Here is a 19,366-nt window from a genome sequence, read left to right as displayed (position 1 = left end):
TGGACTTTTCAGATATATGGTGTAGAAAGATATGATTATTTTACAACTCTCATTTTACATTGCATTTTAAGTTATGTTAATTACATTGTTTATACACAAGGGAATACAATAAGCTGTTTCCGTGAAGGTTTATATTTTCTGCACACGTATATAATTTGTGTTGTTAGGCACATCCTGTTGTAAAGTTGTAAACTTGACAGTAAACTTCATGAACTTTTGTCATGAAAACATAATGGAAATAATATGTATAAACTGTCGTTGGTGTTCTTTGTAGTGTGTATATGGCACACGACTAGCAATGAGCACTTTTTCAAGAACTTTTGGAGTCCATACGATGAGAAATTCGGGTATTTCTCAGAAAGTGAACGGTTGGAGACGCTTAAGGGTGTCAAAGAAATGTTCTATTTCGGATATGACAATTACATGAAACATGCTTATCCTAAGGATGAACTTGATCCTATACATTGTACTGGGAGAGGTCCTGATTATGAAAATCCGTAAGTTTTTAAATGACACAGTGACAGGAAATTATAATCACTCCAAATTTAATGTGCTATTATGCCAATTCCTACAAAACGATGGCCTCCGTTCAAAATGCTGAAGCTGCATGACTATAATCACAACGGCAAGCCGCATCTAACTGCAAAATGCAGAGTAAATAGCCCAATGAGAAAATGGTGTATAATTGATATTGTGATCAAAATGTCAAGCAGTGATTGGACAGCACACAGAGAAGCGAAAATGCCAAACCTTCAGAAATTGTAACTACAACATTGTAAAAAAAATGTGTAATTAAATTACCTAGATTAAATCAACATTTTGAAGTGAGGCCATCGATATTCTGCATATAAGTCCAAGCTGTAATATAACATTGTAATTACTTTTTTTAATTACTTTTTTTAGTTTGCTTAAATTCTTACAGACATACAAATCAACTTATCACTGACTAGATATCTTACAAGTAGGCAAGTTTTTGGGCACTGAGGTTTTTTCGGGATATCATCCTGAATTTAAAAGATATCTTCAAAACTTTCTTTATGATAATTGATAAACGTCAACTCATTTACTCTTCAAATCACTAATCAAACAAAGTTAATTACCTTCTCTTTGGTTCCGCATGATTTATACCAAAAGGGTCAAATTCCATTTTGACAGTAGTAGTTTTTAATATTAAAAACAGAACCGGGAGTCTTGTCCTCAATTAGCATTTTCTAAATTTGAAATTTATGTGTTTAAGCTGTATAAAATAATAAAAAAATAATTGAAGCATTAATTTGCCATTAAAACATAATGTATGCATGTCATTACACTAATGACATACCTTGTTCGTCTGATAAGTATAAGAAGCAGGGGGAGTAAAATCCCCATATGATAAATATTTATATTGTAACTTCATTTCCTTAATAGGAAATGAAATATGCACTTAACTGTACCTTTCTGTCACATTTTTGCGTTTCAAATCAACATCAACTGTAGAAATTTGGATGGTTCATTGAGCACTATTTTTCATCTTTTCTGAAAATCTGTTTCATGTATAACAAACTTTTAACTTAGACCATTCTAAACATTTATAATTGATGACTTTAATTTCAGGTCCAATATAAATATTAATGATGTGCTTGGAGAATACAGCCTCACGCTGGTGGACACAATGGACATGTTGGCTGTAAGAATATATATTTTTTTTAATTTTTTGTCTTAGTCATGCTGTCTTTAGTTAAGTGTAAATGAATTCATTAAAAAAAGTAATTATTAAAGCAAGACTTAGTGAGAGTCCAGGGACTGCCAATGTATGTAAGTTAGAACTGATACCCGCTCAGTCTCTTATTGAATATCTATTTATAGTGCTTTTTCATATATTGTTAAATAATACATGTATATTCTTCTTTTTTTGTAGATCATGGGAAATACAACTGAATTTAAAAAAGCAGCTCAACTGATAGCAGACAATCTAACCTTCCAGAACACAACTGTGCAAGTGTTTGAAGCAACTATCAGGTATGTTCATCATGACTGTTTTGTTCTGATGACCAACAATTTCAAATAAACATGGTTGAGTCTAAAAATTATATTTCTGTTTTTGCTAGATTTAAACACTGCTTATTGCAATTAGGGAGTGATTTGACAGCCTAGACAGGACAATTTATCTGGGTACTAATTCATATCATGTCAAACAAGTTCACAATTGTAATACCTTCTCTGAAGCTTTTTAAACTCTTTCTGATTACAATATGTTTACTGTTAACAGGGTACTAGGTGGTCTTCTGTCTGCTCATCTGTTGATAGTTGACCCAGAGAAGCCATTTGGTGACCTCAACCCTGTAGATTACAGCGGTGAATTGCTCAGTCTTGCCCATGATCTTGCCTCCAGGCTCATTCCTGCTTTTGACAACACTGCCACTGGTATCCCCTACCCAAGAGTATGCTAATTGGTGTAATTTAGTATCTTTAGTATTACAAATATCCTATAATCTTTAATTCAGTTGAAGATATGATGGTACATGGTTTTGTCCACAATTCACTCAGAATTTTGTCCTACAGCTATGACATTTCTTTATCTTTAACCATAAATTATTTTGTCATTTGAGCAAGCAATTATTTATCAATTCAAATAAGGTTAAATATTTAAAATGAATCAGTTTTTCTGATGAAAACATCCTATACATTGTATTAAATATAGTGTATTGTATGATAGTGCAAACAAACAACAACATTTTAAAAGTCAAAACAAGTTGGTAAAGTATTACAGTTCTAGTCCATGACTTAATGTAATCCTTTTTAAACTGAATTTTTCCAGATAAATTTAGAGAATGGTGTACCTGCTGACTGTACCAATGAAACTTGCACAGCTGGAGCAGGTACATTGGTTCTAGAATTCGGGGTTCTATCTCGTCTCCTTGGTGACCCAACATATGAGTCTGTGGCCCGGAAAGCTGTACGCCAAATCTGGGCCCTTAGGTCCAATGTCACAGGGCTAATAGGTAATGTGTTTTTCTTTCTTTTTTAAGTGAATTTAGATGTTAAAATATATTTGCTTTTGTGTGAACATTTTGTGGTCTTTGCAGTAAAATCAACAAAAAAGTAATGTGACAATTAAGCATACCTGTGATGATTATGATGTGATATAAAACAAGATACGAAAAACTAACACACAGAATGACTGAGTGATGAATAGACTTACTAAGTGACTCCTTAATGAACTGATATGTACATTCCTCTTCAATCTTCATTTGTAGTGATGAAGTATTACTTCAATAAATGATATTACAGGTAATGTGATCAACATACAGAGTGGTGAATGGGTGGGGAAAATGAGTGGCTTAGGAGCCGGCCTGGACTCATTCTTCGAATACATGCTCAAAGTGAGACAAACTTATATACTGTTTAAATAAATACCTGTTTCATTGTGTATTAGACAGAAACTCGTAATATTTGATCAAAATAATAATCAGTTATCATCTCTTAAAGGGTAATCATATATTTTAAGTACAGATTACTGCAATGTCATTCTTATGGAAAGATGTTTATTAAAATCATTTATAGCTACACCCATGTGACTTTCAATTATAACAGGTGAAAGTGCTGTACATAAGTGTTTTTGCTTACCTTTCAGAGTTTTATTTTGTTTGGTGATAAAGAAGACATTCGATTTTTCAAGGAATCATATGAGACAATCAAGTACCACATGAGACGAGGGTATTGCTTTGTCATTTTCATTTTAATTTTTTTTACCTTTGATTGGGACTGTTTTCTCCAAATTAGGAAAAATATCATATATTTTGCAAGGGGAATGGGTCTGATAATCGGACCCATAGGAACTATAGAAAAACCTGCAATCAAGCTACAGTATGTATATGTATCTCTAGCAGTCCATACTTTTGGTATTGGAAATTGCCTCAATTCTGTCATTTGGTGTGGATTATCATTCAGTGGTTTACTGCTATGAAACACAAAATAATGTATTCCCTTGAGAGTAATGTTCAATGAATTTGGTGTTGAACAATAATTCAACATCAAATAGCGCCAACGTTAAATGTACATGTGTTTTTAACGTCGCCTGGTATTATGTATGAATAAATAAATTTCTTTTCCATGAAAACAATTCCCTGGATACAATTCATGTATTGTAAAATGGCAGAACAGTTTGTGAAGAATCAGAAGCAATGTGATATGTTTGTGATTCATTTTGATGAGAAGTGATCAATATTTGTACTTGAAAGAGAATAATATAGTTTTTCACTTAATTCATGCATAAAAGAAACATGTTAATTTTAATACAATAATGATTCTTTTATTTGTACAGTACACAAATGCTGTGCTTTTTTGGTTTTGTACATTAAAGCCATACGAGTTAAACATAATAATGCATTAGAAATTTAGAATTGATACATTTCTTTTGCACATCTATCAAATGTAAAACCACCATTTCCCCCTTTAAAATCCTGCAATAATTTATATCAACAGTAGAAACTTGTAGAGTGATAAATTTGTCATATAAATATTGCATTGCAAACTAAAACTATGTCCCTAGAGGTTAAAAATACATGTTGTGGTAAGTTTTATCAATATCATTACATCTATTTTCAGCCTCTTAAGTCATAGTTTTAGTTTGTTATTGCTTACTGAGGGATAGTTGCCCTGTTTATCTGTTTGTGTCATCATGATAATACAAAATTTATAGTTTTCAACAATCATTGAAAAAGACTCATTTAGAAATGTCAAGGTATTAGCTTTAGCTGTGTGTTCAGCATAGCATTATATAAATATTGCATGGCTTCCAGTGTGACAGTACATATATAATTGTCAACATGAAGGAAACAGTATTTACCCGAATGTTGACAATATGTACTGTCACCCTGGAAGCCATGCAATATTTATTTTATTATACCGAACACAGTTACATTTATATACATATATAAGATTTTTACCATTACACAACTTTCAAATTTAATCAATTTATTCTGTAATTATTGTTTGTTTACATTATTAGCTGTAATTTTGTTGCAAATGACGTTTAGAAATAATGCAAACACCGGTTGTAACCAGATTAACAACACATTTTAATAAGCGCTTACCACCTCAGCCTTATATATTATTAATGCGGCAATTAAAAATTCTAAAGCGCATTTTTTCTGGGCATGTGATATTACTTTGCCAGTCAACATTACCGGGCAATATTAAAAAATATTGACCCCTCGGGTTAAGGGAATTTAACATAGCGAATATAAGTGAGGTATAATAATAATATTTATCATCCAATAGCAAAATCTTTTGTTAATACTTTAAAACCATTACTGATAATATATGTATGTAAAACTTGTTACTTATGTTTACAGTGATTATACTCATATATTTACATTGGCACTTGATTTTCTGTACAATAAAATTATTGTTAATTTTGCATGAACCAGTCGACCTTTCCTGACCTCTGAAGGCTGAGTTTCGCAAGAAAGACCTGGGTCATGCAAAATTAAAACCTTTAATTAATAAAAGCGAAAATCATTAAACCAAAATCATTATTAACACAAAAAAGTAAAGCAATGAAAAAGGGAAATGTTAATATACGGATTGATTCTTATTTTTTGTGTCTTCATGCAGTATGAACGCTCAACTGCTATTTTGCATATTTTCCAGAAAGCGCAAGGGTACTTCATGGATTTGCAGAGTTGAGGCTGAGCGTTCATATTACATGAAGAATCAATCCTTAAATATAAATGTGAAAAAAGTCATTCTATCAGGCTATAATTTCTATTGAGTTATTTCTCTTTGTCAAGTGAGAGAATACAATGTGAAGACCAACACTGCCACACAAGCCATGTTTTAGAATTGTCTGGTCCTGTAGGTTTTGTGTAAAATTGATTACATTCCCATTTATATTTTGTTTCAGGAGGTTGAAATGCAACAAGGGTGAAGGAAACACGCCATTATATGTGAACGTTCACATGTCTTCAGGAGAGGTTGCTAACTACTGGATAGATGCCCTGCAAGCTGCGTGGTCTGGAGTGCAGGTAAAAACACACTGGCTCATGCATATATAAAATACACCATGTATGTGAGTTTGGTTGGTGGTCGGTAAACTGGACAAGTAAGTTTTCTCAGGATTCTCCATTTCCCCCCCACACACACTCTTGCCCAACATTGTGCCAATGAGAGTGACTTCGTATAAGTATAAGTTAATCACAATTATTGTAAAAACTGGGCTTTGATAACTTAGCAGATGATATATTATGTGATCAGTCACATGGCCTTAGGAAAGATTTTCCTGACCATAGGATAGATGCCCTGCTGGCAGCATGGTCAGAATTTCAGGTACTAGAAAAAAACATAAGTTGGCAGTTGGATGTTGATCTGTGTGATACACCTTGAAATTATCACCTACTAGATTGATGTTATGCAGGTCACATGACAGGTGGAGCAAGTTGGCAGTTGGATGTTGATCTGTGTGATATACCTTGAAATTATCACCTACTAGATTGATGTTATGCAGGTCACATGACAGGTGGAGCAAGTTGGCAGTTGGATGTTGATCTGTGTGATACACCTTGAAATTATCACCTACTAGATTGATGTGATGCAGGTCACATGACAGGTGGAGCAAGTTGGCAGTTGGATGTTGATCTGTGTGATACACCTTGAAATTATCACCTACTAGATTGATGTGATGCAGGTCACATGACAGGTGGAGCAAGTTGGCAGTTGGATGTTGATCTGTGTGATACACCTTGAAATTATCACCTACTAGATTGATGTGATGCAGGTCACATGACAGGTGGAGCAAGTTGGCAGTTGGATGTTGATCTGTGTGATACACCTTGAAATTATCACCTACTAGATTGATGTGATGCAGGTCACATGACAGGTGGAGCAAGTTGGCAGTTGGATGTTGATCTGTGTGATACACCTTGAAATTATCACCTACTAGATTGATGTGATGCAGGTCACATGACAGGTGGAGCAAGTTGGCGGGTGGATGTTGATCTATGTGAATGTTTTAACACTGTATTATGTGAAGTTAGAAAACCACATTAAATCTAGAAAAGCCATGTTCCCTTCCACAAAACATTGTTTAACAAAGTTGAGGATAACATAGCCAAAATGGGCAATAACGACTGCACCTTGTACTTCAAAGAACTGGAATAATTACACAAAGCTGCATTGTTGGTGCGTGCATCAACAATGGTACTTTGTACTTCAAGGAACTACAACACATCAACAAAGCGGCATTGTTGGTGCATGCATCAACAATGGTACTTTGTACTTCAAGGAACTACAACACATCAACAAAGCGGCATTGTTGGTGCGTGCATCAACAATGGTACTTTGTACTTCAAGGAACTACAACACATCAACAAAGCTGCATTGTTGGTGCATGCATCAACAATGGTACTTTGTACTTCAAGGAACTACAACACATCAACAAAGCTGCATTGTTGGTGCGTGCATCAACAATGGTACTTTGTACTTCAAGGAACTACAACACATCAACTTATTTATGCATTGATTGATAACCATATTACTTGGTACAAATGTTGTCCTCATTGATGATGTGCAGTGACCTTGACTCGGATCAATACATCAAAGGTCAAGGTCACACGAGACATTAAAAGGTCAGAGTACACATGCTAGTGTCCGTGCTAAAACTTACTTATGCATTGATTGATTACCAAATTACTAGGTAAAAATGTTATCCTCATTGACACGATGTGCAGTGACCTTGAAGAGGGTCAATACCTCAAAGGTCTAGGTTTCATGATACTTCTTTAGGTCTGAGTACACCCGCTCGTTTCCGTACTTATGCATTTCGGGATTACCAAAAAAACTATAACTTGGTACAAATGTTGTCCTTATTGTGCAAGGATCTGGACCTGAGTCCAGTATCTTATGGTCGAGGTCACATATGCCATTTGAAGGTCATAGTACACATGCTTGTGTCCAGGCTTTTTACATTTAGCAGTGAAGGCATGTCAATTATTATTATATTCATTGACCTTATAGATTTCATGTACTTTTAGCAACAATAACTGAATTGATCCAAGAACACGTACCAATTGCAATTCGTGCTAGTAATCCATCATTACGTTTTGGGTCCATATTATGACAATGCTAAATAGAGGATAAGATATTAATGCTATTTGAAAGTGTTTCAACAAGTTGCACAGATTGATATTTGGCGCATTATATCAAGCAATATCATTAGGTGAAACAAGCTTAATATATAAAAATACAATGGACTCAAATGCGATTATATATTTACAACATGTGTTTTCTCTTCAAAAGCATTAAAACTATGTTATGACATCACCACAACACATATGTATCACTTGATCATATATATTTAAGGCTTGCTATTTCATCAATGTTATACATCAAGGACTAATTCTCCTTCTTATTTTTAGTCAAAATAATCTTTAAGAATCTTTAAATGATATTGAAGGTTACCGATCAAACTAATTGTATTACCTACATTTCCACTCTTGACCAGTTGTGTACAATTTTGGTCAGATTAAACGTATCAGTCATGTTGCGAGATAAACAAAATATACTAAAAAACAACGGTAGGGGACTGCCTTGTTCCAATTAATAACTATAATATAGTGCTCTGGCCAAGACCTGAAAAGGGATGATTTATTTAATCACTTGCAAAGGACAATGATCACTACCTATTGTGTATGAGCTGCAAATACTTTTACTAGGTTTGCCATGAATACTTTAGCTGTTATATATACTTCAATGTCAACAGAACGGATGTTATTTTAGGAATGAATTGTGGGGTTGATGTCATTTCGGTTATCAATGCAAATGGGCTGGTCAAAGTGTGTGGAGTCCAAAAGACTTGATGCATACTTTGACCAGCCAAAATGCGTTCATATCTCCGAAAATGACATCGGTCCTGCAATTTATAACTTATATTAAAACCAATAGTTCATTACTTTGAAATAACACTTAGTATTTAGATAGATGGCTTGATAGAAGATGCATTGGGCTGGTACCATAATCATTTAATGCATAGTTATAAAATCCACCCCAACAGCCATTCTTCACAATTGGTGCTTGTCCAGGCAATAACTGCAAAACTACTGATGGGACTGATATGATACTTTGTATTTACACAAATTGCAATGAGAGTGAGTGTACTGCACATTCATCATAAGCCTATCATTCATATGAAGGTAGCACATTCCTTATGAGAACCGCCACTTGAAACTTGTTAAGCTCAATGCTTTTCACCCCTTGCTGTATACAAACATGACTACCAAACTTTTGGGGGTTTCAAGGTAGCGCTACGGTTCAAATACATCAATAACCATCATAAATGTTTTTCATTTTCATACATTTCTTGGCAGGAGTTCATCTGCTCCATACCTTCAATATTGATGGATTTCAATTGCTGCTTTTGTGCTTCATTCATTGTAAATTAGCTTTAAATTTATTATTCTAACCTGCCCACATCTCTCCATATTATGAATCTTTCCAACTGTGTATAATAATGCTACAACAATTTAGTTTTTACTAGCAATTGTATTACAAGTTCTGCTTTTTCATAGCAAACGGGCGTTTAGAATCATGCATCGCTTTCAGCGATATTGTATATCCATATTATCATTGTTTGAGCTATTCCTCATGTAAAGGGTATTACAAATTTGTAAATTGTTATGTAACGAATATAATACTTGTTCTTCATTTGCCTTCTGAATGTAACATAAGATTGACTGAGAATGACTGCCTTCTGGATTTATCATCAAAGATCTAAATAGATCATTTGTCACATTCAATTACAACAGTCACTGACACAAGTCATAATTAATGATGACTACTAAAACGATAACCTTCATGCATTGGTACTCTTTCATTGTAAGAAAGCTTCTCATGTAATAGTTATGACTTTAAATAAAGAAATTGGGTATAACCACTGGTCATAATTTGAAGAAGTCAATCTGATATTCATGATGAAGGTAGATATAAATTGTGCTGATGTGTATTACATGTTAGGAGTCGATGAAAGTTATTTTCAAACACAATTGTGCGCAATATTGTTATAATTGAAACTAAATGTAATTTTTCTTACCCTTCAAACATAATAAGAAAAGGATGGTGTTTGTTTCATTTGTAGTAGTGTGTTTATGCTGTACAAAATGACAACTATAAATTGTTAATTTTTCTATTCACAACCAGCAAACAGTATTACATTTTCAATAATAATATAGTAACATTAACTGAGATTGACAATTACATATTTTTGTTAATCATTTCCAAATAATTTTATATTAGGTTATAAAGTATAAGTTATTTCTTCCATTTAAAAATCAATAAACAAATTTGTTGCAAAAATTGTCTAAAACATACGCTATTTTACTGAGAACTGGATAAACATTTTTTACCAAAAACTCCTTAGTACATCAAAACTATGAATTATTGAATGCATCCCCTTTAAGTGTTAATTCTATATTGTTTAGCCATGTTTTCATTGTTTTAGCTACTACTCATGTACAGGGAACAAATTTTGCAAGCATTTTGAGTTTGAAAATATAATTCAGATTTGCAAGTATGTCAATTCATTACAGTTGTCCAATTGACTGGTTGTCATGAAGAATATGGAACTTTCACCTTAATAAGCATGTATATTTGGGAAAAGTCATACTTAATAACAAAACATAAAGTCATTTCTAGCCCCAAAATAAATGCAAACCATCCCTAATACAGTCTTGAGTCTTTCATGAACCACTTACCTGACTTATACAAGGATTACATGTTAAAAAGTAATATGGCGAACACCTATGGTGAGCCCCAAGGTCCCCTGCACACTGGGGTTGCCTTGTTAACCAACCATCACCCACTGCAAACTACTAGGAGTTAGTATGAATTGAAGTAATGAGAAGAATGGATGAATGGTTGGAATGAATTTTCAGTGCCTATCACTTCCAAAGTTAGAGGCCATGTCAGATTAACAAGCTCTAGATTAAGACAATAAAAATTTGAAAAGGGCTCTGAAAATTCATTAATCCAGAACGGTTATGTGTGACAGGGATATGCAATGCAGGATACACAAGAAACATGCGTGCACACAAGCATATATACGGTACAGCCATCATGCATATCAACAATTTTACCGCCTACCATATCACTATGTTATAAACACCATAGCATGTGAATAGGTAGTTAGTGGACTATGGGCATCTAGTGTTACCATGTTTCAATAAAACAAGACAAAAACACATACATAATGAATTTGTGAAGTATTCAATTGCTGAAAAAAGCAAAGAAAAGCATAAAAGTGGCCAGATTCACATTGTGTGGCAGTGAACATTAAGTTCAACCACTCTAAAATAACACATAAGCTAAGTAGCAGGGTCCAATATGGTAGCTTTGTTGAAATGCAATTGTTGGTTATAAGTGAAAAGTTGACTTGCTGAAATGTTCATTTTGCTTAACAGTGAAATGCGTCTTTGTTGAAGTGTTCTACTTCCTTGAAGAACAAAGCTGCATTGTTGATGCATGCACCAACAATGAAGCTTTGTTGAAGTGTTCTACTTCCTTGAAGTACAAAGCTGCATTGTTGATGCATGCACCAACAATGCCGCTTTGTTGAAGTGTTCTAGTGCCTTGAAGTACAAAGCTGCATTGTTGATGCATGCACCAACAATGCCGCTTTGTTGATGTGTTGTAGTTCCTTGAAGTACAAAGTACCATTGTTGATGCATGCACCAACAATGCAGCTTTGTTGATGTGTTGTAGTTCCTTGAGGTACAAAGTACCATTGTTGATGCACGCACCAACAATGCCGCTTTGTTGATGTGTTGTAGTTCCTTGAAGTACAAAGTACCATTGTTGATGCACGCACCAACAATGCCGCTTTGTTGATGTGTTGTAGTTCCTTGAAGTACAAAGTACCATTGTTGATGCACGCACCAACAATGCAGCTTTGTTGATGTGTTGTAGTTCCTTGAAGTACAAAGCTGCATTGTTGATGCATGCACCAACAATGCCGCTTTGTTGATGTGTTGTAGTTCCTTGAAGTACAAAGTACCATTGTTGATGCACGCACCAACAATGCCGCTTTGTTGATGTGTTGTAGTTCCTTGAAGTACAAAGCTGCATTGTTGATGCATGCACCAACAATGCCGCTTTGTTGATGTGTTGTAGTTCCTTGAAGTACAAAGTACCATTGTTGATGCATGCACCAACAATGCAGCTTTGTTGATGTGTTGTAGTTCCTTGAGGTACAAAGTACCATTGTTGATGCACGCACCAACAATGCCGCTTTGTTGATGTGTTGTAGTTCCTTGAAGTACAAAGTACCATTGTTGATGCATGCACCAACAATGCCGCTTTGTTGATGTGTTGTAGTTCCTTGAGGTACAAAGTACCATTGTTGATGCATGCACCAACAATGCAGCTTTGTTGATGTGTTGTAGTTCCTTGAAGTACAAAGTACCATTGTTGATGCATGCACCAACAATGCAGCTTTGTTGATGTGTTGTAGTTCCTTGAGGTACAAAGTACCATTGTTGATGCATGCACCAACAATGCCGCTTTGTTGATGTGTTGTAGTTCCTTGAGGTACAAAGTACCATTGTTGATGCACGCACCAACAATGCCGCTTTGTTGATGTGTTGTAGTTCCTTGAAGTACAAAGTACCATTGTTGATGCATGCACCAACAATGCAGCTTTGTTGATGTGTTGTAGTTCCTTGAGGTACAAAGTACCATTGTTGATGCACGCACCAACAATGCCGCTTTGTTGATGTGTTGTAGTTCCTTGAGGTACAAAGTACCATTGTTGATGCACGCACCAACAATGCCGCTTTGTTGATGTGTTGTAGTTCCTTGAAGTACAAAGTACCATTGTTGATGCACGCACCAACAATGCCGCTTTGTTGATGTGTTGTAGTTCCTTGAGGTACAAAGTACCATTGTTGATGCACGCACCAACAATGCCGCTTTGTTGATGTGTTGTAGTTCCTTGAAGTACAAAGTACCATTGTTGATGCATGCACCAACAATGCCGCTTTGTTGATGTGTTGTAGTTCCTTGAAGTACAAAGTACCATTGTTGATGCACGCACCAACAATGCAGCTTTGTGTAATTATTCCAGTTCTTTGAAGTACAAAGTGCAGTCGTTATTGCCCATTTTGGCTATGTTATCCTCAACTTTGTTAAACAATGTTTTGTGGAAGGGAACATGGCTTTTCTAGATTTAATGTGGTTTTCTAACTTCACATAATACAGTGTTTTTACCTGTCCTTGAGATAACAACCTACTGGATTGGTGATGCAGGTTGCATGATAGGTGGAGCAGTTACAAGGAAACGTGCCTTAACAACCTACTGGATTGGTGATGCAGGTTGCATGATAGGTGGAGCAGTTACAAGGAAACGTGCCTTAACAACCTACTGGATTGGTGATGCAGGTTGCATGATAGGTGGAGCAGTTACAAGGAAACGTGCCTTAACAACCTACTGGATTGGTGATGCAGGTTGCATGATAGGTGGAGCAGTTACAAGGAAACGTGCCTTAACAACCTACTGGATTGGTGATGCAGGTTGCATGATAGGTGGAGCAGTTACAAGGAAACGTGCCTTAACAACCTACTGGATTGGTGATGCAGGTTGCATGATAGGTGGAGCAGTTACAAGGAAACGTGCCTTTTGTAATTTGTCACTTGTATGTTCAACCTAGCTAGTAAAATGTTGTGAATTGTATTTCTTATTTAACAAATATTTTTAAACTAACCCTGCAGGTCCTACATGGAGACATTGAGGAGGCCATCTGTTCCCATGCCATCTACTACTCCATATGGCGCAAATATTCCTCTCTGCCAGAGAGATTTAACTGGCACCTCAAGGTATTGTATTTACAATAATTTCATTGACATAATCAGTAAAATTACAAATGTAATTGTAGTTTTGTCCACTTGTAGTTAAATTATTTTATTAAATTTCAACTAGATGATTGATTTTAGAAACAAAAATAGTGTCTCCTCCATTCTTGTCTCATTCTGTTCCACAACCTTTGACAGGGGGAGATAGGGAGTGGATTGTAGGTGTTTGTCAATGGTCATGAATGAAGTTGAACATTTTACCCAAGTATAATGAAAAATCTGTAAGGGGCTTATGGATATGGAGATATGGAGCCGACATGAAATTTTGGCTCATCCCTTTTGACCTTCAGCGGTGACCTTGACCTTGAGCTGGCAAGTCTGGAGTTTTGGTTCTGCATTTTGTGTAAATACTTATATGGGGTTTTAAAATATGGAGTAGACATGAAATATAAAACCTTTGACCTTGAGCAAGTGCTCCTGTTATAGAGTTTCAGTATGTCGTCTCAATGTGGTGAAAATTTAACCCAAGTTTCATGAAAATGAAGGGGTTTAGAAGATACGGAGCAGACATGAAATATATGAATCAAACCTTTGATGCCTCAAATGTGGGTGCTCAATGTCATCTCAATGAGGTGAACATTTGAACTGAGTTTCATAAAAATTCTTCAATGGGCTTAAGCATACACGAAAGTGTGTCAGTTGGACCTTGGATAATGGAATACATGTTCTATTTCTTGATATGTATCCAATACATCTTGGGACCTTATGGCCCCCAAAAATAATCCTTGTCCTTAATTATACCCATATATAATGATTCAGTACTAACTGTCAACTTTTAATACAGGCCCCTGATGTGCCATTTTACCCATTACGACCGGAGCTGATTGAATCCACCTACTACCTGTACCAAGCAACTAAAAATCCATTCTACCTTCATGTGGGGCGAGACATCTACAATAGCATTAACACACATGCCAAAGCAGAGTAAGTATCGGGTAATTCTAGAGTAATTAGAATGAATAATTTTTATTTGGTTGAAGCCATAAAGTAACAAATGACATTATTTGTACATAGTTTTGGTAGCTTCTAGCATCTTGTGTATTTAGTTTTGTTCCAAAAACACAAATGCATTTCATGACAGGATTCTGTTTTTTTTTTTATCTCTTATGCAATACAGATGTAGAGCAATTTTGCTTATAATTATTATCTTTGTAATACTAGTATGTAGAAAAAAACACAAATCAATTACATTTTGGGAAAAATGCCATCTTCATTAACAAATAAACTGGAAACACATGATTAAGGCAAAAAATTTACTATGGGGTAAAATCATATTTATTTCATAGTTTGGAGAGACGAACAAATCTTGAAGACACCAGTGCTGAGCTCAATCTCTTACAGACTCAGAACAGCAAATTTGAAATTTCTTGTAAAATACTATTACTGTATATTAATGCTGTTACAAATAATCGTTTTTTTAAATAGGCATCTTTTGTCAAAATTAGTTATATTATAGAAATTTTGAAACATGAAAGAATTTACTTTTTCTGAACCTGAGTCTAAAACTCAGACTAAAGATGTGAGTGAATCCAGATCCTGGTTTCCTTCTATAAAGCAGAATCAAGTCTTATTTATATAAGGAATATAAGCTTATAGCACCGATCTATGAGGTCTATGGTTTATTGGTCTGTGCTTAGGTATCGTCATGATCAAGCTTATTCAAATTGGTATTTCCTTGACCTTTCCTATTCAGGTGTGGATATGGGACAATACATGATGTGAACACCAAGGAGCTGGAAGATCGGATGGAGAGCTTCTTCCTCAGTGAAACCTGCAAATACCTCTACCTGGTGAGAAAGGGTCGGTTATCTGGCTTGGTGTTGATGAAGTTTTCTTAGTTTGACTGTTTTTGGAAGAAACGGTGTTCTGATAGCCGTTGTGTCATCGAGGTGCAAGTACCTTAAACTTGGCTGTAACTCATTTAATAATCAAAATATTATCATTGATATTGGAACACCTGTTCCAAAGGAAATGATCACATGTGAAGCAAGTCCCATGATTCTGGCTGTAATAATTACTAAGTTATGCTTTAATGCTCTTGTTTAATTTACTTTGTTATCAAAACACCAAGTGTCAGCTTGAGTTCAATGATTACTATTTTTCTTTGTTTCTTTCAGCTTTTCGATAAAGACAATCATTTAAACAAGCATGCAGCAGGATATATTTTCAACACTGAAGGCCACATATTTCCAGTAAGTCGAGAATTCCGAAAGAAAGTGTGGGAGGAAGAACTCTCCGCTTGGGAGGTAGACAAGGGAGACGACTCATATATGAATGAAGACTTTAAAACTGAAGGAGGTGATATACCTTTCAGTAAAGCTGTTGTTGTTGATGCGAGGACTAATGCATCTACTTTTAACGTAAGTATGAATTACATCAATTAATTTTGTTCATTTCAATTTTCTGGATTTTTTTTATTTTCTAGCATTGTAAAGTAACATCATTTATCCTTAAAAATATTTTTTTTACTGATAAAGCATGTGTTGTTAGTGAACCTGTGTATCTAGTTTATGCAATGCTGAACATGTGTACAATGTCACTATGAAGAACTGTTATCAAAGCTAACTTTCTATCTCTTTCAGTGTGATAACATTCCAAGTATAAGACGGTATGCACTTCCATTACACAGCAAATATATGGAACAGATTGATCGGGCAATAGGGATCAATTTGGACTTCTAAATGGCTCCATATTTTTAATGCATTTGTTTTACATGAAATTTAGTTTTGTTTGTTAATGGTATATATTGATATTATATGCTGCAGTCAGCTTGTGTCCTTATATTTTAAGCAATACAATTATTTTTCTTGTTTTATGGTTACAAGTTTGTGCTTTCTTCTTTTCATTTGGTGGGGGTTGGGGACACTTCCTATAAGCAGACTCCATGATAACAATTCTGGAGAAATCCATGTTTGAATAGTCAAAATATTGATTTCTTATAGTTTGTTAGTTATGTGTTTTCTAATAGAATATAATTTTTAATTTTTCTGAGGGCTGCTGCACACATCCCCAGCTTATTCCTGCGCAAAAGTAGTCTGACATCAATTTGATACTTCAAAATGAGGACAGTTTCATTGGAATTTACCCCTTTTCTAATGAGCAGGACGAAAAAGAACCATTTTTTCAAATATAGGTGTTTTTCAGTTGTTATTAGTTTCCATATGTGAAAATGTGACATTATTTGTTGTGCAAAAGGTGTTTTTAATAGAAAGTTTAAAACGGAAATGACACATAACTCAGGAACTCCAAAGATATATGTGTTCATCTGATGTTGCTATGCAATATTGCTTGTTGTCAACGTTGATGTTCACCATGTAATAGTAACATATACATGCAGGCTTGCATTTAATGCTATTTTGTTTATATTTAAATGATGTGTTTCATTGTTATTATGTTTATTTATGTTAGAAAGTTTTTAACAAAGTTTCATTTTTTTTTAATTAGAATGCTCAACAATTACTATGGTGGGGGTGGGGGTTGAGCAAGCAGATAATTTAAAGTGTAAGATTGAATCTTTAGCCAATGTGTAAAACAAGACGGGGTGTTGCAAAAGAGGGACTGGGTGAGAGAAAATGGCACATTGTATTGTTTGGCTGTGAAGAACTTGAACATTATGAATTTGACGGAAAAAGTTGTGAAGTAATATGTCGTCACCCAAGTGCATTAACTGAATAACTGCATTTGGAAATGGAAGCAGATATTGAGTTATTGCATTAAGTTTGTATGCATTTATATTAAAAAAAAAATATCTGTATTTCACATTTCATTCTATGAAGGCAAAAGAGTGCACATGCCAAGCAGAGGGTACCAAAAAGTATTGGGTGCGGCACCCTGCCATAACTCTTAAGCTAGAACCCTAGTGAATCACAAATAGGCTAGTTTGAGTACTGAATAAAACACAGCTTTTAATGCAGCACCATTATAGTTCAATATTAATCAAACACCAATTAGCTTGCCGCAGTAGGATAGTTTCTCATATAATTTACTAAACTGGTATCTTAAGGTTGCACTCTCACAGATTGATCATTTTGAAAACTTTTATTTTTTAATTAGTTAAAGTGGCACTCTTATTCAAAATCAATACAAACACATGTATTACAAACATCAATTTTGACTGATAAACCTATAACTACTTACTAAATAATGCATTTATAAAAAAATATTTATTACTGATAACAAGATTGTAACTGTGTATTTAATAGCAGAAAGCGTGTATTTAATAGCAGAAAGCGTGTATTTAATAGCAGAAAGTGCAAAAAGTATTAAATGATTGGTGAATGCTAAAAGATTTACTGTGGTCTACTATAGTCTCAGAAGGTAGAAATAACATGTTTTATGTGCATTTCTTTCAAATTCAACTCGGTATCCTTCATAAAAAAACATTGTTTTTCAACATTTATTCATCCTTTTTGAAATAATAAAACAATTTTATTAATTATGGTAAATCTGATTTGGAAGTAAGAGTGCATCTTTAATATTTTCGTAAATATCTAGTGATATAAGACTGCTGACAAAAGACTATATTGCAGTTTATCATAAATATGTTTTGAAAATTATGTTCTATGGCTAAATGTGTAACTTACATTTTAAGAAAAATGTTAATTTCGGCAGTTTACCAAACAATTAAGAGCTGTTATATTGTGAGTTATCTAATATGTCTGGATATTGTTACTGTTAATTTCAGCAGTTAACCAATCAATTAAGAGCTGTTATATTGTGAGTTATCTAATATGTCTGGATATTGTTACTGTTAATTTCAGCAGTTAACCAATCAATTAAGAGCTGTTATATTGTGAGTTATCTAATATGTCTGGAAATTGTTACTGTCAATTTCAGCAGTTAACCAATCAATTAAGAGCTGTTATATTGTGAGTTATCTAATATGTCTGGATATTGTTACTGTTAATTTCAGCAGTTAACCAATCAAATAAGAGCTGTTATATGGAGAGTTATCTAATATGTCTGAATTGAAAGCATTGATGCTAAAATAAGTAGATTCTGAGACATAAAAGTAATAACTGTCAAAACTGACAATCTGTGCAGCTGAGGTGCAGCTTTAACCTGGTGAAGATTAGACCTTGTGTTTATTGATGTAGTCAGCATGTTGGCCATTGTCTATTATACATGATTGTTCAATTATGTTTATAAAACTATTAATCATTAAAATGTTAATCTTATATTGTTGTTAAATGTTTGTTTATAAGGGTGAAAGTGGTGTCATGGTATTGGTGTCACATGCTGGGATGGTTCAAGTCGTTACCTGACAGAAAGACAGAAATATGTATTACGACGTGTACATAGTACATTGTAAGTAAACATATACAAATACAATGAAATATACAACTAGCATTCAACAAAACTATGATAATATATATATATATATGTAAGGTAAAAACACACACACAGGCAAAAACAGTCTGGCATCTCATTTCCTTAACACCTGTATAGGTAATTGTACCAAGATATAAGTTTCCCCAGTTGTGGGTTC

General features: G+C 34.4%; 1 protein-coding gene across 2 annotated transcripts; it reads left to right on the top strand.

The window, feature by feature from the left end:
• Positions 1 to 19: 19 nt before the first annotated feature.
• Positions 20 to 19,055, top strand: LOC128217796 (ER degradation-enhancing alpha-mannosidase-like protein 1). 2 transcript variants are annotated; one of them, XM_052925186.1, is made up of 13 exons: positions 23 to 497; positions 1,594 to 1,666; positions 1,898 to 1,998; positions 2,249 to 2,420; positions 2,798 to 2,981; positions 3,271 to 3,362; positions 3,614 to 3,696; positions 5,888 to 6,008; positions 13,738 to 13,842; positions 14,663 to 14,802; positions 15,572 to 15,668; positions 15,996 to 16,238; positions 16,461 to 19,055. In XM_052925186.1, exons 1-13 carry the CDS (start codon positions 244 to 246, stop codon positions 16,557 to 16,559), a joined length of 1,764 nt encoding a protein of 587 aa, XP_052781146.1. In that variant the 5' UTR covers positions 23 to 243; the 3' UTR covers positions 16,560 to 19,055. The 2 variants fall into 2 exon arrangements, with proteins under 2 accessions (XP_052781148.1, XP_052781146.1); XM_052925188.1 differs by lacking the exon at positions 16,461 to 19,055 and having other exon boundaries at positions 20 to 497; positions 15,572 to 15,678; positions 15,996 to 16,138.
• The last annotated feature ends 311 nt before the right edge of the window (positions 19,056 to 19,366 follow it).

The sequence above is a fragment of the Mya arenaria genome, chromosome 14, assembly GCF_026914265.1.
Source record: "Mya arenaria isolate MELC-2E11 chromosome 14, ASM2691426v1".
Taxonomy (NCBI): domain Eukaryota; kingdom Metazoa; phylum Mollusca; class Bivalvia; order Myida; family Myidae; genus Mya; species Mya arenaria.
This window is presented reverse-complemented; position numbering and strand designations above follow the sequence as displayed.

What these genes read in the sequence shown, in the direction of transcription:
- LOC128217796 (XM_052925186.1), top strand. Translation starts at nt 244, where the DNA reads ATGTATAAACTGTCGTTGGTGTTCTTTGTAGTGTGTATATGGCACACG. An exon ending in GGTCCTGATTATGAAAATCC is followed by an intron (nt 498 to 1,593) that starts GTAAGTTTTTAA and finishes CTTTAATTTCAG; the next exon opens with GTCCAATATAAATATTAATG. An exon ending in CTGGTATCCCCTACCCAAGA is followed by an intron (nt 2,421 to 2,797) that starts GTATGCTAATTG and finishes GAATTTTTCCAG; the next exon opens with ATAAATTTAGAGAATGGTGT.